The 24126-nt window shown below is 38.0% G+C and overlaps 2 protein-coding genes across 8 annotated transcripts; one reads left to right on the top strand and one right to left on the bottom strand.

The window, feature by feature from the left end:
- Positions 1–2155: 2155 nt before the first annotated feature.
- On the top strand, positions 2156–10049 carry LOC122300090 (serine/threonine-protein kinase ATG1a). 2 transcript variants are annotated; one of them, XM_043110486.1, is made up of 13 exons: positions 2156–2726; positions 2840–2957; positions 3349–3407; positions 3900–3964; positions 4414–4507; positions 4595–4675; positions 4842–4953; positions 5182–5236; positions 5321–5613; positions 5689–6041; positions 8909–9065; positions 9300–9370; positions 9477–10049. In XM_043110486.1, the coding sequence occupies exons 1-13, from the start codon at positions 2478–2480 to the stop codon at positions 9717–9719; spliced, it is 1950 nt and encodes a 649-aa protein (XP_042966420.1). In that variant the 5' UTR covers positions 2156–2477; the 3' UTR covers positions 9720–10049. The 2 variants fall into 2 exon arrangements, with proteins under 2 accessions (XP_042966420.1, XP_042966419.1); XM_043110485.1 differs by having other exon boundaries at positions 2157–2726; positions 8909–9203.
- Positions 10050–11957: 1908 nt separating this feature from the next.
- On the bottom strand, positions 11958–23855 carry LOC122300088 (protein LATE ELONGATED HYPOCOTYL-like). Of its 6 annotated transcripts, none has more exons than XM_043110483.1 (9): positions 23616–23855; positions 23215–23240; positions 22809–22995; positions 22567–22678; positions 22286–22347; positions 14408–14632; positions 13056–14256; positions 12778–13025; positions 11958–12654 (listed from the first exon to the last, which is right to left on the bottom strand). In XM_043110483.1, exons 3-9 carry the CDS (start codon positions 22845–22847, stop codon positions 12223–12225), a joined length of 2319 nt encoding a protein of 772 aa, XP_042966417.1. In that variant the 5' UTR covers positions 22848–22995; positions 23215–23240; positions 23616–23855; the 3' UTR covers positions 11958–12222. The 6 variants fall into 6 exon arrangements, with proteins under 6 accessions (XP_042966417.1, XP_042966416.1, XP_042966413.1 ...); XM_043110482.1 differs by having other exon boundaries at positions 12778–13032; positions 13063–14256; positions 23616–23854; XM_043110479.1 differs by having other exon boundaries at positions 12778–14256; positions 23616–23854.
- Positions 23856–24126: the final 271 nt, after the last annotated feature.

Here is a 24126-nt window from a genome sequence, read left to right as displayed (position 1 = left end):
ACACTGCAAAGGTTTCACGAAGGTCATCTAGGTGCTGCTCGAGAGTTCCACTCTTGACCAACAAATTGTTTATGTAGACCTCTATGTTTCTCCTGATCTATTTTTTGAACATGTAGTTAACCAGCTGCTGGTAGGTGGCCCCTGCGTTCTTTAGCCCAATCGGCATGGCTAGGTTGTAGTATAGCCCTCGGTCGGTGATGAACGATGTCTTCTCTTCGTCATCTAGGTTCATGCAGATTTAGTTGTACCTAAAATAGGCATCCATGAAACTCAGCATACGATGACCTGTCGTGGAGTCAACATTTAGGTTGATGAGGGGTAACCAAAAGCTATTATTTAGGCAAGCCTTATTCAGGTCGGTGAAGTCAACACACATCTTCCACTTACCATTTTGCTTCTTCATCAACACCACGTTGGACAACTTGTCCGGGTAACGGGCCTCTCTTATAAAACCTGCTACCAGTAACTAGTCAACTTCTGTTGCAATGGTGGCATTCTTCTCGGCTCTGAAGTTTCAAAATTTCTGCCTTACCCCCCTTAGCCTTTAGGTCCACACTTAAGTGATGCAACATGACGTAGGGGCCAATCTTAGGCATGTCCTCACGACTCCAGGCCATCCTGGTGCTCCATAAGGAGCTATTGCATGGGATGCCGATGGCGGCAGCTTTCAGGCAGCTCGGGTCCAGAGGGACCAACTCCAGCGGCTCATTTGGCTCCACCTTCCTAAGCGCTTGCTTGTCCTGGATCTAGCCATTTGCCAGGGTGCGCTCAGGTAGAGGTGGGAGGGCGTGGTCAAGGTGCTCGAGGGGGTCTTTAGTTCCATCATATATCTCTATAAGGGGAACTCAAAACTTCGGTGGTAGGAGTACAACTATCATCTCTTCACTATAGGGCAAGCCCGTACTGGTGAGTAATTGGTTTACTGACGACAACATGTCCATATTTTTTGCCATTTCCTCATATTTCTCTTTGAGGTTACGCAACTCGTTCTACATGTTTTTCCTTTCTTTCTCCACGTTGCCTCCCCCTTTAGCGTTCTTGGAGCCTACATACTCGATGTTGCTTGGCTCTATATCGATCTCCAGCTATTTAGTGGCTCCTTTGAGTGTCTTGTTCTCCTTCCAGAGAATCTTCACCTCGATAGTTAGCATCCCTACCAGCTATTTGTTTGCCTTGAGTCTTGCTTCTATGTTTGTTGATGTCACTTATTGTCCCCGAGTCGTCTAAGAATAGATTGTCATAGGCATACAAAAGACACACGAAGTCTATAACGATCCCACATACAGCACCACTGTTAACGTCATGTTTCGTACGCTTTTGGGCCAGGTTCCAGCTACTCTGGTCTTCGGTTTTTTACCTGCACACTTGAAGAAAACATAGAGAGTCGAGGCCTTGGTAGAGTCAAGGAAGTCTCTGATGCTTAAGTTAGTATCATCTTAGTAGTTTGTGCAAGAGTATAGAGGAATCAAAGAGAGTTTTTCTTACCTGGAGATTGGCTTTTATACTAGGTTTTTGGAGGGGATCGCCCATATCTTATGTTGGGGATATATGTCCTCTCAACTGTTCCTTTAGTCAGAATACTTTAATGCAGTGTGGCTCCTAGGGTGGCGCAATTAATGCGGCGTGGTTTCCTGTCATTTTTATCCTGTAGGTGCATGCCGTCAAGCTCCTCCTGACTTGCTGTTAGAAGATCAATGGCTCCTAACTTTTCCCACCCACCTACCTATACAGGTTTTCCAAGGCTAGTCGTTGTAAGGGAGTGTCGGGGCAACGTTTCCCCTCCTTCCTTGTATTTTGGGATTTCTCGCATAATTATAGCCATGAGTCGACCTCAACTTTGAGGCTGGGGGTCCTTAATGGGAGCCCGTTCAGTCAGGCTAGCTCTCTATATTTGAGCTTGTCTTCTGAACTTTCGGCTTGAAGAAAAAAATCCCTTTACATCATCAATAAAAAGTAAGGTATTTTCATGTGAGTCTCAAATTTATCTATTTTTTTTATTAAAAATACAAGATATTTATAACTTTACACACCCTAAAACTATACTAATCATTAATGCAAATTAGTTTTCCATCATCCATGCATCAACTAAGAAAAAAATTGTTGGTATAGAGAATTTTGCATATAAATATATTCATAAACAAACTATTATTTTTTGGGAAAAACCTGTCTGCTGACGAAGGATAAGCTATCCGTCCACTCAGCAGTCAGCAACTCAATTCTCTCTCTTTCCTTTCTCCAGAAAAAGAGTGTCGCTTCAGCCTGCAAACAACATCGGCGTCGTTTCCACACAAAATACGCATCCCTTTCCAACAACGTAGTACCAAAAACCTCTTCAACTCAAATGATATTCCTCATCCCCAACACCTCAAAACCCTCAAAGACAAAACCACCTGATCGCTGGATATCCCACAATTAAACGAGAACGGGAAGACCCTGTTGAGGTCGTCCACTGGCTTCGTTTTCTTCTAGAACAAGACATGGATCTTGGAGACCTCAACCACGGGTGCCGGGTGGTCGGGGACTATATACTTGGACCGAGAATCGGATGGGGTTCCTTCGCCGTCGTCTGGAGGTCCAAGCACCGCTACTCGGGTGCAGAGGTCGCTGTCAAAGAGATAGACAGGACGCAGCTTATCCCAAAAGTCAGGGAGAATTTACTGAAAGAGATTTCCATTCTCAGCACCATTAATAACCCAAACATTATTCGCCTTTTCGACGCCATCGAGGTACAAACCGTTGTTACTTTCTTGGTTCTCTTCTGCATTAGACGTTGTTTTTTGTTTTGATGATAATATAATTATACGTGGATTATGTTTGGTGTTTCTTGGGGGGTTTGCAGACTGAGGATAAAATATACCTTGTTTTGGAGTATTGTGATGGCGGTGACCTAGCAGCCTACATTCAACGCCACGGTAAAGTCTCCGAGGCAGTTGCAAGGCACTTCATGAGGCAATTGGGTATATATGATCAACCGTAATTTTACTTTTTGATTTCTTGGATTATAACCGATTTATTTTTTTTAGTGATCACCCAATTGGGTATGTGCCTGACCTTACAGATGTCATCTTTTGTTTTTCCTCTTGACTGTTCAATTAGACAAAGGTAAATTTTTTAGTGGTTAGATAATTGGGTATATGCTCGGCTCAGTCTTATGCCTTGCTGTGGACTGTGTAAAGGCAATTAAATCACTTTCATTAATGATTAGGCTAGTGGGTATCTTCCAAAGTGCTGATTCTCAATAGCCTACTTCATTTTATTTCCCGCGGGTTCTCTTTGTTGCAGTCGTAACCGAAAATAAAATTATAAAATTTGGACCTTTAATTTTTCAGTCTGGATTTTCCTGTGCAGCCGCAGGGTTGCAAATACTTCATGAAAAACACCTCATCCACCGTGATTTGAAACCACAGGTATTTATGTTTCTCCTCAAACATCTCCTCCTTTGATTGATATGATGCTGAAGTCAAATTTAGATCAGGTAACCATAAGTGCCTCTGTACTATCCATGTTGTTTGTCAGAAATTAGAATGCTATGCCGTTGTTGGCTTGTCATCCTACTTCAGGTTAGGGTGTGAGAAGTTCTCACAAATATATGATTTCTGTTATATGGTTTATTAGTACTAGAGGAGCGCCTGTGCTCCATGCTGCCTTCTATTCCTTTTTTTGGCTATGCGTGTTCAGTTATGTAAAAGCAAAGGCAGGACCTTTGAAGGAACTGAATGTGACTATCACTTAATAATTAGTATGTCTGAAGGTCACTTTGGTAAATCAAAGTTACATCCATAAGCATAGTTCTTATTTTGATGGAATGGTTATAACTTCTATGCCTGGATTGAGACGACAAATAGTATTTTTTTGTGATTGGTTTAAGTCTTCCTGATTTTTTCTTTTAAAATCTGCAGAACTTGCTGTTGTCAACTAGGGAAGCAACTCTGCTTTTGAAGATTGGGGATTTTGGTTTTGCAAGGTAAAATTGTTCTGATAATAAGTATAACAATTCCAAGAGCATTTCTACATTAAATTGAGACATGCTGCTGTAACCTATGGGGTACTTTAATCTCTGAAATTTCCTAGAGTAGAGAAGTCATCATTAACATAAGAGAGCTCAACAAAAACTTGTCACAATATGTTAGCCTTGCCTATATGGATTCAACAAAGTTTATTGAGGTCATCTGTTGCTGAAATATTAACTTATTGAGTTAGGCACATGCTTAGGTAATTATTGAGTCTTAATCACAATTATATTGTATAAGAGATTATCTTATTAATTATGAGCCTTTTAATCCTCAGTAATTTCTTAAGTGTTTCCGTACATAATGTGGAATAATATTAATATGATGCAAAAGATAAGGCAAGGGGATAATATTTCAAATTTTTTGTGCATGCTGTTGTTTCATTGACTTATTTATTTGGCAGGTCCCTGATGCCCCCAGGCTTAGCTGATACCCTATGTGGTTCGCCATTATACATGGCTCCAGAAATTATTCAGAACCAGAAATATGATGCAAAGGTGACACAATTTTAAATTTGATTCGCATTGTTTCTTCTTGTAGATAGGTGTGCCGTTCTATTCTTATTCTATTGGTGCTGCCTGCAGGCTGACTTATGGAGTGTTGGGGCCATTTTATTCCAGCTGGTGACTGGGAAGCCGCCATTTGATGGCAATAATCATTTGCAGGTATCAAGAAAAATTATCTGAACTATTATAAGATGAATTACTATATGAAGGATCATAAGATTTTCCATGCATGATCAAGCCATTAAAACTAAAAGAGGGCTGGCAATATGATCGCATATGTTTTCTGTACTATTTCATACCTATTCTGATTAGTTGTGTATTACAGCTTTTTCAGAACATTTTAAAATCAACCGAGCTGCAATTTCCACAAGGTACTTTGGAAGAACTACATCCGGATTGTGTGGATCTTGTCCGAAGTCTATTACGTCAAAACCCAGGTACTCTGTTAGGGTACTAATTTATTATATTCTTTTTTATTTGTTTTAGGTTGGTTGGGTGGGTGGGGTGGGGTGTTGGTGGATGTTTGCGGATTTATTTATATGAATTAGCGGTCAGCAATCAAACATACTTATTATTTTTTCTGCTATTAGTTATTATAATCTTAAGTTTTTTGACTGTGTAGCTCATCTAGAAACCTCCATGTTTATCTAAACTTCAATTTGCAGTTGAGAGATTAACATTCAAGGATTTCTTTAACCACAAGTTCCTAGGGGAACCCAGGTTATGCTCTTACCTTCTGATGTATAGAATTCATTGCTTTGATTCTTTTTGGGTCAATGCATAACTATTATCTTTAACTTGCAGGCCAAATGCAAAGGTTGAGTACTTTTCTCCACTTCAACCAATGAAGTCAATGGATGGGAATTTCAATTCCACTGCCTATGACCGGAGATCGCAATTGCATTCTGTGCATCCCACGAGCTCATATAGCAGAAATCCCACATTAATTACATCTGTACATGACAACATACTAAAGCAAGTGGAGTATTGTGACAATGCATCCATCACCAATAATGGTCATGGGTTTACCTCAAATATTTCAAGTCATAGGATGGGGAAATCTGTCGATGAGGGATGCTCATCAGATCAGCATCCAGGTCTGTTTCTCTTTTTAGGATGTTTCCCTTGTACTCGTGCATTGTTTGAAATTCTTATTTGTCTTATCTATACAGTTTCTGATTCGCTGGAGTCTATTGAGAAAGATTATGTCCTTGTCAATCCTCATTTTGCTTCAATGGAGGGTTTCTCTTATTACCTTGAAACTTCCCTGCAAGACAAATCTACAAGCAGAGTTTCTCTTTTTCCTTCGAGGAAGAATGACTTGGATATAGCTGTTGCAATGCAAAGAATGGACCTGGCTGATAGTTCTGTTGGTGGTCCAGAAACAGCACAAAGCCACTTAGTGACATCAAATGCATCCTCTATATTAAGGGAAGTGCAAAGACTAACCATATTGCATCCTTCAACTAGACTCCACTTGTTACATCACTATCTCGAGGCTCTGGCAGAACTCTCACTAGAAAAGGTTTGTTATATATTGCTCTTGGGTTTAACAGATGTTGTGCGTATCAGATAAAAAAGATGTGGATGTGATGCTCATGAATCAATCTGACGATACTACAATAACAGATGGATACGCTTTTTTTAAAAGGGAAGTGAAAAGTCCCTAGTCACGAGGGAAGTGAAAGAAACCAGCAAACTAAGCCCTAAACCCACCAGGTCCTACCCCACAGAAACAAACCACCCCTCCAGAGATTAGACAACACAAAACCCGACTAGCTATGTAATGAACTCCACCTAATGCCCCAAAAAGCTTCACAAACTCCTCACACAAAGCAAAACTAGGACTGAGGATTCCATCCCTTATCAACACAAACCAGGACTGAGGATGCCTCAATACGCTCACAGTCAGTCTTCTGTGTAACTTTACTAGATTTGTGCTACGGAAATCATAGTTGATGTAGTATAGTCTTCTTAAATCTTTGTTGGCTTTATTACCCATTTTGGAGTCAAAGGCTGAGACTCCATCCTTAAGGGAGTGACTTGCTTCGATGGCTGTAGACAAGGCCTTAAGGGACTCTTGATACTCATCCCATGAAATTCTCACCACATGGCAGATATTCTTCAGTCTTCAAAACTCAAGGCAGAAATTTTCCCTTTCTTATCCTTCTTAGCAATTGGCAAACAAGTGCTTAGTGGGAGGGGAACCTCTTCAGAGAACTGTGCCAAGTCTAGGCCAGACTGAGAGACTAAAAAACCCCCCACCAAATCCACCCCTCATGATTCATATCGAAGTTGACACAAGCCCTCAGCTTTTTCTTTGGATCCACATAAGGATTAGCAACAACAGAACACTCTAGAGAATTAGCCACAACTTATAAAGAAACTATTGAAGCACCATTCAGAGGTTGTTTGGATGGTGAGATGAGATGAGATGATTTTAAATGAAAGTTGAAAGTTGAAAGTTGAATAAAATATTATTAGAATATTATTTTTTAATATTATTATTGTTTTGAGATTTGAAAAAATTGAATTATTTATTATATTTTGTGTGGAAATTTGAAAAATTTGTAATGATGAGATGAGATTGTTTTTCAATCCAAATGACCTCTCAAACTAAGATGGGCAAGGGCAGCCCCACTTGGTATCTCAGTTGGAATTACCCATAGGCCTAGCCATATATCTTCATTATCTAAAGTGGAAGAATGAACAACCATTTAAAGAATGCCAACAAAATCTAATACCCAAGACATGCTGTGAAGGGCACCCAATTCCTTTCTCCTTTCTGATTGTGTGGCTTTGGTAATTCCTGGATAAGGTGACTAAGAGCTCGTGTGGGAAGTGTGATGAGATAAGAATTCTGTGAATAGTAGTGAGAAAGTTTTAGTTAAGATGTTTTATTAGGTTTTGGGAAATGAGGGAGAAAAAGTTGAACAAAAATATTATAAAGCTAAAATATTATTAGAATATAATTTTTAATATTATTTTTATTTTGAAATTTAAAAAAGTAGTATTTTTTTTTGTATTTTGTTTAGAAGTTTGGAAAAATTGTAATGATTTGGTAATGATTTGGTAATGATTAGATGAAAAAGTTGAAGATTGAAATTGAAAAGTGTTTGTCTTTTAGTGATGTTTGGGAAAGAAATTATGAGAAGTTTTGAGATGTGATAATCCCAATTCCCAAATAAGCCCTAAGCCTCTCTAAATCAGGGTCCATATCCATTCTTGAGCTGTTACTAGCATGGCTGCAGTGGAAGAGGGGAAAGCCCATTGCAATGGACTTGTGGGATCAAAAGGTTTGGCCTCTCAGGGGAAACCATGTCAGTGGAGAGATGCGACGGAGTCACCACTACCTTCTGACCCACCTCCCATTGATCACCATCTCCTGAGATGTAAAACACACTGTAGGAGATGGCTGAAGAAGTGAAAAGACCTTGATCAGATCCAGATCTGCCAATGTTCCTGTCTGAATATGAAGGTGTCGGGCCCATGGATTGCTCTTCCTTCTGCGTTTGGACCAAACCCTATTCCATGCCAGCCCACAGATATCAAGGGTGGTTTTTTCTTGGGTATGAATTGGTGAAGACAATTGCTATTGGTTGGTAGGTCTTTCGCGGAGGTGCTAGCTAAAGCATGAAAGATACAGTATCGCAAGCCTTCCCTAGAGGAGGAGATGCAGAACTCTTGCTTTTCACCAAGCTTGGAAGTGAAGATGCTGAGTAATCCATGGGTTTTGCCCACAGTTCCAATGGCAGGGCTGATGAGTGATCTATTGGTTTTCTCAGTGGGAAGAGTCATGGTCAGACTGTTGGGCTAGTCCAATGGTTGTCATGGACTTATCCCAAATCTCTTTTTCATTTGTGTGTTATGGTAGAAGATGCCTTTGTTGTTAGCGATGATTTGAAGAAAATAAGTACTAGTAGGGTTCTCAAAGATGAGGTGGACTAAATTTTAACCAATATGAACAAGGGACTAAAGTTTATTGGTCTTTGTAAGAGGAAGGCCCAATCTAAGATAAGTGTCCAATGTTGTGCTTATAAAGGCATGAAACGTGCTTTTCATTTAAAATCACTTCAAGTGGAAATATGTGGGGTGTACAATTGTGTGTATGTTATAAATACCCGTTTTAACAGTAGAAAGCATTATATATGAATCCCTTCAAAAATATTAGGACTTGTCCATGTGTTTGGTTTGGCATGAAAGTCTTGTTATTCCTCATTGCCGTCATTCAATTTTTTTTAATACACTTTCACTTGTTATTGCTTGAAAGAGGTTTTAATGTTATACCCCTAATTCATAATCATTTTTTTAATGTTATACCCAGAGCATATTGCACCATTGGTCTGTATTTCAGGGCTCACACATCTGACTGGTAATTACTACCACTTGCAGTATGATGCAGGACGTTTTCTAGAATCATTATCGGTGGAACTAGTTGTTTTGGCTATATGGAAGAAATCTCTTCAGATTTGTAGTTCTTGGCTTAGCGCCACCACAGAAGGTGAACTACCTGCAACTAGTTCCACCAATGACTCCATACCTTTGGAAGGTGCGGGTACTTCATCGAACTCTGGAAAACATATAGACTTTAGCAAGCCTTCATCTGTTTCCTTGTGGGCAAAACAAGGATTTCTTTCTGCATTTGATCGTGCAGAAAAGTCATCCTCTCATATCAGAGATATGGATGGTTAGGCTGCCTCTAACTTTCTAGAAGAAATAATTCTGTTTCTCCAATTAGAGAACTAGCTTTGAAACATACTTAAGTACATCAAATGTATTGCAGGTGCTGCTGAGATGCCAGACACAATGGAAATAATATACCAAAAAGCACTTGCAATTGCGACTGATGCCGCTGTAAGTAAACTCAACTGTTTCCTCATCCTCTTTCATTTTAAAACCCCTAAATCCTTTTCAGAAATGAATCAGTACTTTCCTCAAAGAGTGTTTGCCTTTGTTTCAGGTTGATGAGTATATGGAGAACAAGGAAAGGGCGGCAGCATTGTACTCTAAAGCATTGCTTCTGTTTTCATTTATTGTAGGAGAAGCAACGTGCCTGCCACTGAACCCACCTTTTTCCTTAACTGGTGGCGAGAAGAAGAGAATTCAGCAGTACATTATCAATTTACAGTTCCATCAGTCTCGATGCCATGTCACAGGATCCTCACAAGCAATCCCTGCCGCGCCCTTGTGGCAAATAAAATAGTAGTCATTCAAACAACAGCTTCATCAGGTTGCTGATTACTGGAGCAGCTGCTCGAAATGGTGGAAAGATGCACTGTACAAATTTTGCCTATGGTGATGAGTTGGATATGGATTAACTTTTCTTTAATTCGACATGATGAGTGAAATACTTTTGACTGGTGTCTGATGTACAGGGATGTCAATGGTTGGTCATCTAGAATGAGAGAAATGGCCTCCATTGCATGAGCTTTTGTAAATAAAATTGTCTATTCTTTGTCTATACAACACTGTAAATATTATGACTAAAGAAAGCATGTAATATTATTATCATAAGTAGGTTGTTTGCTAGCAAGTGTGAATTGCCTCTCGTTTGATTTTACAAATTATTTCATCTAATCATTATAATTCTTTTAAATTCGCATACAAAATATAATAAAAAATTCAATTTTTTCAAATCTCAAAATAAAAATTATATTAAAAATTTATATTTTAATAATATTTTATGGCAAATGCTAGCATGTCTCGTGAGTTTACCCTTTCATTTACACCACTTGTGTATTTAATTTTTTTTATTTAATGGTAAAGAAAGTTATTTTATTGTATTGGTGTATTTTTTTTTATTTCTTAAAAAATATTGAAAGATGGTTAAAAAATGTGAAAAAGAAAATAACAAAAATATAAAATGTGAAATTTGTACTAATGGGCATCCTGTCAAAATTGGGTATCACATTAGCATAACTCATATTTTATTTAACTTTAATCTATTTTAATCTGCGTAACCAAACAAGGCTTAAAAGCATGCAATTACACTCAAATGGGCTGGCTAATGTGATTTTATTTCTTTACTAATGATAGATTTGTAATATTTTCCTCAGTTTGAGTTTTGCTAAACGCTTGTGTAGGGTAACAAGCGTGTGGCCGAATGCAGCAGTTTGCCGATGATAAAGATGACTCTCAACCAATGTTATTTATTCATCTTCCTTTGAGTGATTCATTCATACAATTTTCTAATCCAAACACTTACTACAATAGTCACAACATATGGACTCCTCTTATTTAAATGTTTATTGTGGTTAATGTAGACTCGACATTTATTACTGTATAGTTCTGAATTTAAAAAAAAAGGTAATGCTACTATGTCCCTCAATTTGCTCATTTGGTGTGCCCCTAATACAAATTATACTTTTTCTTTTTTTTAAAACATGTTTAAATATAAAAAAAAATACTAATATACTAATAGTCATTTCCTTAATCAGTAAGTAAAATAATTTTTTTTTTTTTAAAAAAATAAATCCATGAGTGGTCAAAATGAGAGAACATACTAATATTATTCACATATTATTTATATGATATAATTTGATTTGATAGATAAATTTTAAAATTTAAATTTTACAAATCAAATTTTATCATTCGAGCTTCAAATTGTTATGTAATCAATGTGTGGTGTAAAGGCTTTAGAATAGCAGTATTCACCGTACTCAAAATTCTAATATATGGAAGCAAAACTAAAAGCATTAAGTAAAAATAAACTAAAAGCACTTGGCAATTACGCACACCCATATTAATGGCTGAACTCATAAACTTTGAGCTTCTCTCTTTGCTGGGAAGTTATCGACAAAGAAGCAACAAAATCTCCTCCAAAATTTCAATAATTCAGATCTACTTCAGTGCCAAGAAGAGAAATAATATTTGTAGTCATGAAGTGCGTAAGTGCTGTGTAATCCCTTTGAAAAAAATGAGTAAATATGAGCTCTATATGAAAATAATAATAATAATAATAATAATAATAATTTTTTAATAGTAAACTCTACTTTCTTTTCAGGACGATTGCATAACACTTTCGTACTTCACAATTATACGTAGCATTGCTTGTACCAAGAAAGGTGCATGTAAAGAAATCGGATCAAGATCTCTCCTATGACCATGTGCCTCATATGATGCTTGGGTCCACACTTACAATAGATGACATTAATTACTATAAAATCTGTATTGTCTACATCTATCCTAATTGAAAAAAAAAAATTAAAAGAAAAGTATTTCACCTAACTTCAAAAAACATTTGAGACCTAGAATTTTAGTCAAGCCATTGAATTTAAGTGGATATAAAAGCCTTAATGAAAAATTACTACATCAGCAAAATGCAATGAGCTACAAAGCACGTCCCATTTGATATGGTTTTCTAAAACCAACAGGCTTCAGCGCACTTAATCCCTATGTGATGAAGGGAAAAATGAATAGATGTCGCAGACATACCTTTAGCTTTAGGGGAAGGTGGCCAGATCAAGGCCAATTCAATACTTGGATTGATTTTTCTGCATTCTATTTACGGTAAGTCTTCCAAGTGCAGTTGCATGAGTTCAAGATAGTATGCGAGCAAATGTAGACATACAATATAGTACACACCTACACGACAAGTTTCGTGAGCTGGGACTTAAAGTGGAGCAGACTATTAACATAGATATGGGGAAAATTATAAATCATGTGCAACAACAAAGGTTTCCTTTGATTGCATGTATTATCTATACTCAAGTTGAAGCTGCCCCTTCCAAGCGAATCCGCTTTGGACCTTTCTCTTCCCCCTGGATGCTGGTATTTGTCACCCGGTTATCCTTGGCATCTACCGAACACCTTTTGTATGGCTTAAATCCCGTTCGACGAGTTTTAAGATTTCCATGTCCAAGTCCTATTAGATTTCCATGTCCAAGTCCTATTTTTAGCAGCCCGTCCTCTCCATTGTTGCTGCCTTCCTTCGAGTTTACTTGATGGTTTGAACAAGACCCACATGTTCTGCTGTTGAGGTCTAAAAGAGATGCATTTCCATTTTCCTCATCTGCATTATTTTGCTTGTCTTCTTTGATATTGTCCTTCTGATTTTCCTTGTTATTTTCATCGGGTGGAGGCGAAAAGCTTTGTGGCAACACCTCTCTAGAGAAGAGTGCTTGAAAGGCCAGCCGCCCCTGAAAAATAAAATAATGCAAGAGCAGCAATGAATGCAAGACCTAGGTAATAAGAAAAATTATTTTTCTATGGACTTATTTTAGAAAAGAACTCATTATTAAACAACATTGTCCCATAACCACCTCTTCGGAGACCTCCTTCCACAAATCAACCACATTGGTGACAGTTCTGCTGCGGCGATTACTGATCTCAGCAGCTAGAGGGTTTGCATCAGGTTCTGTTGGCTCTTCCATTCCTTTCTCATGCTTCTCTAACTTTGCTTTCTCATGCTTCTCCAATGCATCAGTCTCTACCTCACTGCCAGAAGTTGTGTTGGAACCACAAGAGGATCGGTCTACCTGCTTTCTATTTTTTGCTTTGTTTAAATCATGGAGCTCGGTTTTTGCTTTGTTTAAATCATGGAGCTCAGTAGCTGCTTCAACCTTCTCATGATCATCAACTTTTGATCCCGTGCTTAGCTTTGCACCTCCACTCTCCACAGACTCTGATGAGGACAGAGTAGGTGATTTTGAAGCTGAATTATGAGCCTTCGCAGTTTCTGAATATTCCGGCGCCAGTTGTTGCATGGAAGGATTTTGAAGAGTATTCTCTTCTTTGTCTGTCTTGGCTGCTGGGGCTCGATCATCCATAGGTGAAACAGCAGCAGTGGATGGGGGAACGCAAGCATAAGCAGTATGAAGAGGAGCACATATAGGAAGTAGTCCGTGGGCTGCCCACCATGCAGTTGCAGCAGCTACAGTAGCAGCCGCAATAGCTGCCATACTTGGAGTAGATCCCATTTGCCTCAATGGGAAACCTCCTGGGTTGCCTACTGGAGAATCTGCAGAAGTCTCCACATTTGCATAGGGCCAAATGGTAGCTGCAAAAGTTGCTGCGGCATGAGCTGCAGGATTTTGCAGCAAAGTAGAGACAATAAGACTTGAAAATGTAGAGGAAAGTTGAAGTGATTGGTAGTCATCCTGTTTATGGCAAATTGGCGTAAAGGGAGGAGGTGGAAATGATTGTTGAACAGAAGATCTGGGAATGTTCATTTGGTGTTCAGAACTGGCAGTTGAAGCGGGGTGGAACAGGTTAGGGTGACCACGAACCTCTCCCATTGGGTGAAATATGGACTCCTGGAATGACATATCTGAGGAAGGAGTTTGAGTACACGTTCCTAGGCTTCCATCTAGAATGTGCACAGAGACGTGCCTTGGATAGTTCTGAGTGGTTTGCATCTCCTCTATTGGCAATGCACAACTCAAGTCATCTGTTTTTTCACCTTGAACAGATTTCTTGTGTGGGACATTCAAATTCTCCAACGTTGAGCCTTTACTAGTGCTAGTACCCTGAACCAGTTTGGCATCAGCTTTGTCTGACTTCTGATTTTCTTCATGTTCGACGGTGACAAAGGATTCATTTGTTTCATCCTGTGTAATTGCACCTTTAATTGAAGGGATAAAGTCCCTTGACATACATGAGTTTCTGAGTGCGACAGGACTAGATACAGAACCTTTGTTTGCTGAAGAAACAGAAGATTGTTGGGCTTCTTTGTGAAGGAAGAGCACTGAGCAATTGTCATCCTGATTATCTTTCGCATTTTTCAGTTTTTCACTTCCATTCTGACACCAAAACAAAGCATGCAAAGAAACAAAAAACCAAAATCAACAAAACAAAAAGGTGTAAGTGATAGGTCTTGAGAAAAGTGAAAATGTAAGTGAAGAAACAAGAATGTCAAATGAATTTAATAGAACAAAATGCAATAATATCAACCTCAGGTGGTGGTTCTTTCTCCAAGTCCAGTGCTTGTTTAAAATGCAAAGACGAAACTGATGTCAAAAGTTTTCCATCGTTTGCTCCCACCTGTGATGCAGGAACACTGATGCTTTTTTTCCGTGGATAAGGATTGGTTGGTTTCCTCTTAGGGCGTGGAGGTGGAATTTCTATATCAAGAGCTTGTCCTGCGGGAACACCTTTAATGAGAGCCTCCTTCTCTAACTGAAAGCAAAGAAGTTGTCAACAAAACCACCGGAGTTGTATACTCAGTAGAGGTAATATTAAGTATATAAACCGTTGCAACTTCAAAGGACCAAAAGAGCCAGGCACACTGTTTAGCTTCATAAAAGACTGACTAAGATGAATGCACAAAACACAATGTTAAGAGACCTTTTCTAATCCAAGATGGAACAAAATAAAATCTTTACCTCATGTCATTGTCTGAATGTGGTTACAAAATGCAGGGAAAGGGGGGAAACTGATAACAGTTTCCATATATAGGCTGCTAGAACTTGGCTTTAGGGACTTGCAATGTCTACATATATCTATTGTCTCATCTGAAAATATGTTGTCAGATCAGATGCATCTGTTGTAAGCAGGACCTTTCGTTTTTTGGACAAGTATAGAATTTCTTTTTTGATTGGCCACAAGTAATAGAATCTTAATATTAAAAGTTATAAAAGACATGGCCAAAGCACATACAATGTAGACAGAAGGAACACCTAATAAAAATAGAAAAAAAAGTATCAAGAAAGTAATAAGGGATATCTATAGTGGCTGCCCAAAGGAACATAGTATAGAGAAAGAAACTTTTTAAGCTCTTTTGTCGTTCATTCACAATCCTCAAATTTCTATAATTCTTTTCCCTCCAAATACACCACACAAGAGAAATAGAGACCATCTTCCATACTACTACAATTTGTGCATTTCTAAGTTTCTCCAGTTGGCAAAGAGGTCTACAAATTTTCTGTACATAACCCAAGCAAACCAAACTTTACTGAAAACGTCATTCCACATGACCCTAGCAATATGACAATGGAGTAAAATGGGGTCTACATATTCCTCACTCTTTCTGCAAATAGAGCACCAATATGTCATAATGATATGAAGTTTCATTAGGTTATCCATGGTGAGAACATTTCTAAAGGTTGTCCAAGTGTAAAAGAAAAAAATTGCTCTTAAAGATGCCTTAACTTGTAAAATATTTCTACAAGGGGGAAGAGTTGCTAGCCAGATGTATAAAGATTTGATAGAAAGATGAATACTGAACTTCCCTCACTTGGAAGGGTTCCATAGAATCTTTAGTGCACTTCCAGGCTGTAATTTATAAAGTATAACTGATTGAAAAGCTCTGTAGACTCTCTGAGGGAAGTCTTGGAAAACTCCAATAGGTCACCCATTGATGCCTCTTGCACACGTGCAATACTGTCAACCTCTGGGAAAGTTTCATTGAGGGCCCCCTCTCCAAACCAGATCCTAAGAGTCATCACCCACCTCAAATCTATCTAGCAGGAGTTGAAAGAAACACCATCCTCTTCTGATATTTTTTCACAATCTCACCCTATGTTGTTCATGTATCTCATTTAAATACCACTCACCTTAGTCACAACTAGATTTAGACTCCACCACAGCTTTCCACAAAGCCTCTCTCTAATGTTGGTATGCCAAAGCCACTTTCCTAGAAAGGCTTGATCGAATAGAAGCAAGTTTCGAACTCCCAATCCTCCATAGAAATCAGAGATCAAACCTTACCCAATTTACTATGAGAAATTCAAACTCTTCACCTAATCCACTCTATAAAAAAGTGCCGTTATAGGTTGTTTATTCAATTGACCACACTAGTGGGAATGAGAAACAGGGATTCAAAATATGCACGCGAATTGGAAACAGTACTCTTGATCAAGGTGAGCTACCACCTTTAGACAAATACATCCTCTGCCAACAAGTTAAATAACACTCAATTTTCTCCATAACACCATCACAAATAGAGGAGGCCAAGATATTTCCTTGGAAAAGAGGATACCATACATCCCAATATGTTAGCCAGACCCTCCACATCAGAAATCTTATCCATAGGAACAAACTCTAACCTGGCCAAATTCAGTTTCAATCCAGAAACAATTTCAAATCATCAAATAGGGCCCTCAAGAAGAAGAGGTGTTGTGGCTCCGCCCCACAAAATACTCTACTCCTGACCCTTCCATATAAATAAAAATTCCAAATAATAACAATAAAATACCAACAACAACAACACACTAATAATAAGCTGCACTAATGGGTAAGATGGAACTTTAAAGTTGAGACACGGCATCAATTGTCCTAAAAAAGGTAACAAAAATCTTGATTACAGCTTCAGTTCTTCCCACAATTTTGAGATAGGATTCATTTGAATATGCTCTTGATTTGCCTTTCGTTTTCCTTTTCAACCTGCTCTCAAGATCAAATAGAAATTTAAGACACTGCACTGAGGAAACCTTAGAGTTGCCCTTCCTAGGTACAATTCCATTTAAAGCTCTGACTGAAATGACTTGTGTACAAATGTACAAGTCCTTCAATGGTACAATATGTGGGAAGCATTGCTACCCACACTTTTTCCAGTGAGTTAACACAAAGCATCCATAAGATTATATGAATTGAAGTTCTCCCACCAAACCTATAATTACCTCTATGATCTGAGTTCAAACAAATAGCAGTCTCCCTAAATTCAGACTAAAATAAAAATTAAAAATAAAACGGACATAGCATCAGATTTACTGTTTAAGGTGACTTTCAGTTATAATTATTGCTACAACCATTCGGTTTCACATCCAAATGCTCCCGCCTGGTGGAAAATAGAAAGACACCATAATTGCACCACTAACTAGGAGGAGGAACTACACCTTACACTTTTTTCCCTCAGCAGTCAATGACTATGATTAATTTAAAATAGCTGTAGCATTGTATCCCAGTATTTATTGTAATTAAAGTCTATTACAGAGTATCTTTTCCATAAAAAAATATCAACACTGCAGAAATTATTTGAACAGTGAAAGAGAGGAGCATTCAAGGTTCAAACTTCTTTACTCGATGACACTTGGACAAAATGAATAGAATAAAAAGGGAGGTTCCCATTTACTTGAAAAAGAAGATTATATATGCACTTCATAAGTATGCTTCCTGACCTTGCTATTTTATGCAGGAGCAAGAGCCCACTTTCATTATGTAAAAATGCACGAGAACATGCACTCTTCCAGGTGTGCTCAGAAAGACACACAGGCCTAATTGAAACCCATAAAAAGTCATTGTTCAGTGCAGATCCGAATTCAGAACTCTGTAGCTAAGAAATTATTAGGAACGAACATAGATTGGAGGAAAGAAAATACTATTGAAAAGGGGGACATCCACATTACGCAGGCAGTGTACAGGAGAGTTCCTAAGAAATTATAATATAAAAGTAAAATGTTAATTAAAAAACCTAAAGCCAACATCCAGTTATAAATTAACGTAAAAAAAAAAATTAATAATAATAATAAAAGTAAAAAGTAAAAGAAAAGAAAAGAGACCCATGGATTGTGAAATCTTTAATATTCCATTTCCTTCAAATAGAAAACATTGGACAATGTGGAATAGCATTCCACATTTTACCACGTTTATGATAATCAAAATTTCCTTTTCAAGAAACAGGCAATTCAGCAACACCCTTTCAGAATCACCCATTAATAATTCAGATCAGATAACACTACCAACCATATTTCCATGAACAGAGAACAATGAAGTGAAAGTTGATCAGTCAACTAACCAGATTTTATCCACATACAATACCAGTCCACGATTTCTGTGCTTCTATCAAGAATTTCCATTGTTTTAAGTGAAAGTTTCATTAGCCATAAATTCCATTGCTAGCCTTGGATAAGACCTTAATACTGAAATTTTGGATTTATTTTTTTGAAAACTAATATAAATTTACTAATATTTTGATAATACCTTAATAGTATTATGCATTGTAAATGTTTTATCCAAGGGTGGCATCCACACAGAATATCGGCTTAAGTATGCGACATTCATACACCATATGAGCCAATCTCCTCCTAGGTTGCTGACAGTTCCCCCCCAAAGCTGCATAAATAGACTGAACATCAAAATGAGCCAATCTCCATCTCCTGGAGGAAATTATTAGAGTACAACAGGAAACTGACACCCACTCCCAATCCTGAATAGAATGCACAAACTAGAATACCAATAAGCAGCACATCCCTCTTTGGATCTTCCAACATTAAAGGCAATAAAAGCACCCTTACTAAAAAAGAAACAAATCTGGCCACCAGCCCTCTGAAAGACCCATTACCCTGTCCCACATCATTTCATAACGGAGAATGAATCATGAAAAATTTCCCACCCACTCCTAACACAAGCTCGTCCAATGAGATCATCTAGCTTTTGCAAAGTTCCCCTAACCCGTAATATTTCCATCTTCACTCCACTAATGCATGTCCACAACTGATCTTGTTCCTTCATATAAGAAAACAGCCACTTCCCCAACAATGCCTGATTAAATACACGGTTTTCTCACACGCAACCCACCACGACAAAAAGGAGACCTACCAGTCTACCAAATGAAATTCAGAGTTGTTCCCAAGCCCCCAACAAGAAGTCCTGTTGAAATTTTTTATTCTATAAGCAACATGGATGGGAATAATAAATATAGGAAGGAAATAAGTAGGTGAGGGAGGTAAACTAGAGTCAATAGACAAAGTTCTCTTCAAATGTGTAATGCTCCTATCTCTGCTAGATACAATTTCTTCAGCCTAGCCAATATCTTTTTAATCAATTCAATTATAGAATTTCATATCGTGTGCATTAAAATATCATCCCAGAAGCAATTCCAAACAAGTTATAGGCAAAGACTCAAATATACCCGCCTAACACACTAGATAGTTCTGATGTCCTTTAACCAAACCAACACCCCTTTGCAAAACTCATTCAAACCCAACACTACTTCAAAAAAAAGAAATACACACCTGATAATTTTGACCGTTTCTTGATCCGCATCATGAAAGAGTTTAGTATCATCCGCAAACACTAAATAAGATAACTCTTATCACTTCCCAAGGATGAATCCGAACCAGAAAACCAAACAAATACACCCCCACAACTCTTAGTAACATTTAACTGAGAATCTACATAACTAAATGAACAAAGTGTTCACAGTAAATGCCTTGTCTCTAGCCTCAAGAACCATTGCAGAGTTCACTGTAATAGTAATTTTGACTGCAGAGGTCAAACCAGAACCACTTCTGCCTTTTCTTTCAAAGAGAAAATGTGCTCAGCATATAAATCCAGAAAATAATGTCCAAATAACCATAGTCTTTCAGTCTGATACTCTACTTAAGCTATCCCACTCTCATTCTCAAGGAAACTTACCCCGTATATCTCCATACTACACATAAACTCTTGTAAACATGCAAAGGTTTTCGGTTGTTCACATGCTACAATAGAGAGTATGGAATACTAAAACAGCATAATCCTTTCCAACCCAAAAAAAGGGTTCAGTATCCTTCAAAATGCCGTATCTTGGAGAATGTGAAGCAAGAGATGATGGTTCAATAGAAGATTAAAATGGATGGCTCCAAAGTAATAGGAAAGTTAAAACCATAGCTCTGAACCCACACTGTAATATAATAATAATAAAAAAAAAAAAAAAAAAAAAAAAAAAAAAGGGGGACCGGTTTGGCCTAGCAGTTTGACTGCTCGGCCAAACCAGCCCCCCTTTTATGATAATGAGGAAATATCATAGCATACATTCTTTACCAGAAGAGAGAAATATTAAATTTGTATCCCGCGCGGCACACACACATATAGAGAGAGAGGTGTTAAACTATTAGATATTTCTTCTGCAACAGGAACTAAAAGGTGAATGACATAAAACTAAGAAAGGGTCTTCTTAATTCAGTGAAATTCTCAGGAGAGGTCAAAAGTTCATTATGCTGCAACCTAGAAAAAGTCAATGAAAAAACGGCAATCTATATATAGGAAATGATGAACCTCAACCAACATATATATATCAGAGGTACTTTAAACATCCTAATGACTAGCTGCCTAACTCAAAGGCCAACAGGCCGCCTCCTCAGATTACCTGAGAATCCATACAAGCAGTTCTTGATTACTCAAGACACAAATAGTTAAGCAACATTTACCTTGAAAAAGGAAAACAATGTACAGTTTGCCTACCAGTTTACACCAGCAGCCAGCTCATAGCTCCTCATCCTATCGAATCATTTTTTTTTTTATTGGCACCGGGTGTCCAGGAACAGTGTCCCGACTAATCCCAAGGGTGCATAGACTTTCGGTAAGAAGTTTCCCACAAGTGCACCTTGGGTAATTCAAGGGAAAAATCCCTCAGTCCGATGGCCCCTAAAAATTGTTTGCTTAGACCTGGGGAAGCATACCCCCAAGCCCAAGGCCTTAACCACTTGAGCCAACTCCTAGGGGTTTCATCATATTGAATAATTTTATAACCATAGAATAAGCAACCTCCTGATTTACCAGAGCATCCCAGTAGCTGCCTCAACACTGATATTCACTCTTATAACACTTAAGTATTGAGCATTTGGAGAAAAAATTGATACAATTTCATAAAAGGAGAAAAACAAAGTTTATGTTAGGTGCATTGAACATCTGATAGTCTACCAAGAAAAGAAAAGATACAGTCGAAACACATCATTTTAAAGAGGTTGAGGCATCTAGACAAAGGAACCTTCTCTAGCTTGAGTGAAGGGATAATTTGTCTCCTTTATTAAAAAGCTAAGTACCACTAGCGAATTGAATGAAAATCATTATATTCCATGTAGCCACACATTTTACAAAAAATTAAAGTGATAGGAAATGATATATTTAATTTATTTAATATTGTAACACTCCGTTTTCATGTGCATGACCCACACCTTTTCTCAAAACCATACACTGATACATAGGAAAGTACAAAACTAATCGTTTATTTTATATATTACACCTACTAATTGAAATCATCAGTTTTCCACGGCAGAGCCTCTTGACTCGGCAGAAAATTTCTCCCCTTTTACCTTGGCGGTAAAATAGCAACTCAGCAAAAATAGGCAAATGGAGATACTGTTTACACGGAGTTTGCTCACTCATTATAACTCAAAGTGTTCTCAATCTATATACAAGATAAAACATGCTGCACTAGGATCACCTTGAAAAAGAGTCATTGTTAACCTCAAAATACCTTGCATGTGATAACAGTTTTTTGGAATGCCAAAAAGCATAAAAGCACAATAACCACACTTGCTTAAATCAGTTTTTTCTGCTTTACACTCCATTCAACTTCCAATTGTTTGAATATAACAAATTTTAGATTAGGAAATGTTTTAAGCCAGAGGGAAACTGAGAAGAAATCTAGGTCAACCAAATCATGTTCCCATCATCCTGGAATTTACGGCCTTGGAAGGGACTTAAACAGCCTCTTCGGCTGTTTAATAAGGTTTTGTTTTAACTGATTAATTTTTTTTTTTTTTAAGAACCCAGGACATACCTTCCACTCTGTTATTAAAAAGGGATAATGTAATTTTAGACAGCAAAGGCACTCAACAACTTTAAAGGATAATCATCAATACCATATATCATATGCATAACAAAATTTGTAAGAAAAACAACATAATTTTGCCCCTTACAAACACCTAAAAAGTTCTGTGTATCATATAGATTAGTGAGAACACAAGAAAGTATTACATGATAATCACGCTAAATGGACTATGGTAAGTCAATAAAAAAAAATTATTGGAAGTACACAGAACTGGAACCGCGTCCAAAGAGCAAGTTTCATTTACAACTGGCAGAAAACATCTCAGGCAAGCATGAGGTGAGAAAGTAGCGATTGACCTTAGAGAAGAATTTCTGTGCATGACTCCTGATCTGCACAGCAGTCTTTGTTCCTATATGTTCTGCGCACCACCAAGTAAAACACAAAAAGAAGAAAAAACGAATCTCCGATTAAGAGAAGAATAAATAGCAATATAAGTCCATGGAATTCCCTAATAAGAGATATCCAAGGGATATAGCTCAAGATATCTTTCCAAATATCCTAAGTTTGCGCCATAGATTGCACAGTTCAATTTGCATTCCCGTCTGACTAATTAAGTTAAGTGCAAGGGAAGTAAAACCTTCTAGCCGCTGCCAAGCTCGCCCATAAAGTTTCAAGGCTTCTAGAAACCTGTTATGCTCCTCCTCTGTCCATCGCTCTCGTTGCTTTGTAATTGTATACGGTTTTCGCGTCTACCATGAACAGAAACTCACAGTTCACATACTTATCTTCTGATACGCGACTTTCAACATCAACAAGCATTCGAAAAAAAAATTAAATGAAAAATTAAACCATTGCCATACAGTCGTTCACTATTCTCACCTTAATAATAAGTTCTTCACCAGAGGAGTATGTGTCCATTAGTGGACCCGGGCAGCTAGAAGCTGCTTCAAATCCTCTCTATCGAGCAACGGCGAAAACGAAAACGTCCATTCCTTTTCAACCACATCAAATACTAGAAATACTAAACCCGCCGCTGTCAACGACAAAAGCTGATAAGCCGATGTCACTGCAAAGAAAAACAAAATTGACAATTATCGGTAGAGATCCGCCTCTGGATTGCATAGCCACAGAAAAGAATTCCGATTCACAAGCACTTTATCATGTATCATACTGAGATAAAATAAAATTTTAAACCCTCTAAGAAATTATAAGCATCCACCGGAGCAGAGATAGACGCTTCTCCGAGATAACTACTAAAAGAAAATTCCTTATTCAGAATCCTCACCAAAACGAACCCGAAGACGCCAAGACCTTTTGAAAATGTAGAAAAGAAAGACAGAAACTGTGATCAGTATACATAATAAATTCATCCAGTTCTATGTAATGCTTTCATGCGCATATACTACCGTTGAAGTTATGTTATCCCTCTGTTTGGTTACCGGGAAAGCGTAAGAAAAAGCAAAGAAAGTATATTTACTGATCTTAGATTCTTCATTAGTCCTCAACTATGCCAAACACGTCTGTTTAACAAGGTTGAGAAAGGTTTTTCAAGTGGAAAACATCATAAAACCGGGAAAATGGATCTCTTCCTTTCGCTTCCTTTGCTGTAATTTCTCGGCTACCAAACGGAGTAGAAGCGTCAAATAGAACTAGAAAATAGAAATTGGAAGGAAAAAAGAAGGGTACCTTCCTCGGAAGCCATGGGTAGATGAGAACTCTCGAGGCAAGGACGTGTGAGCTCACCCGAGATTGGCCGGAGATCCCATAGTTTCCAGCAATGATAGATCAGAATTTGCCAGACTTTGATCGGGGTAATCGGAAACAATCAAAATCTTCGGAGAAAGAGAGAGAGAGAGAGAATGAGATATAGAAGGAAGAAGAAGAGATAGTGAGAGTAGCCGTGAGACCTAAAATACCAGCAGAAAGAACTTGCAAGTGGGAGAGCACGGAGCAATCTCAGCCACTATCTTAATTTTCTCTGTAGATTTATTTTTAAATAATTATTGGGAATTTTTCGTTTTTATTTGAGGCTGCGAAGGCCGGAAAGCTACACTGTGACAAGTGCTTCACAGGATGACGCCAAGTGTCAATCTTATAGTGGCCTATTCACTCTTGACGCCTACCCTGTACTTTTTCTTGTTTTCCTTTTTCTTTAATTTTTTGGTTTCCGAAATTTGTCTTCGATTCTCATCCACAA

Source organism: Carya illinoinensis, chromosome 2, assembly GCF_018687715.1.
Source record: "Carya illinoinensis cultivar Pawnee chromosome 2, C.illinoinensisPawnee_v1, whole genome shotgun sequence".
Classification (NCBI taxonomy): Eukaryota; Viridiplantae; Streptophyta; class Magnoliopsida; order Fagales; family Juglandaceae; genus Carya; species Carya illinoinensis.
The sequence above is the reverse complement of the archived record's forward strand: the minus strand, read 5'-3'. Positions and strand labels throughout refer to the sequence as shown.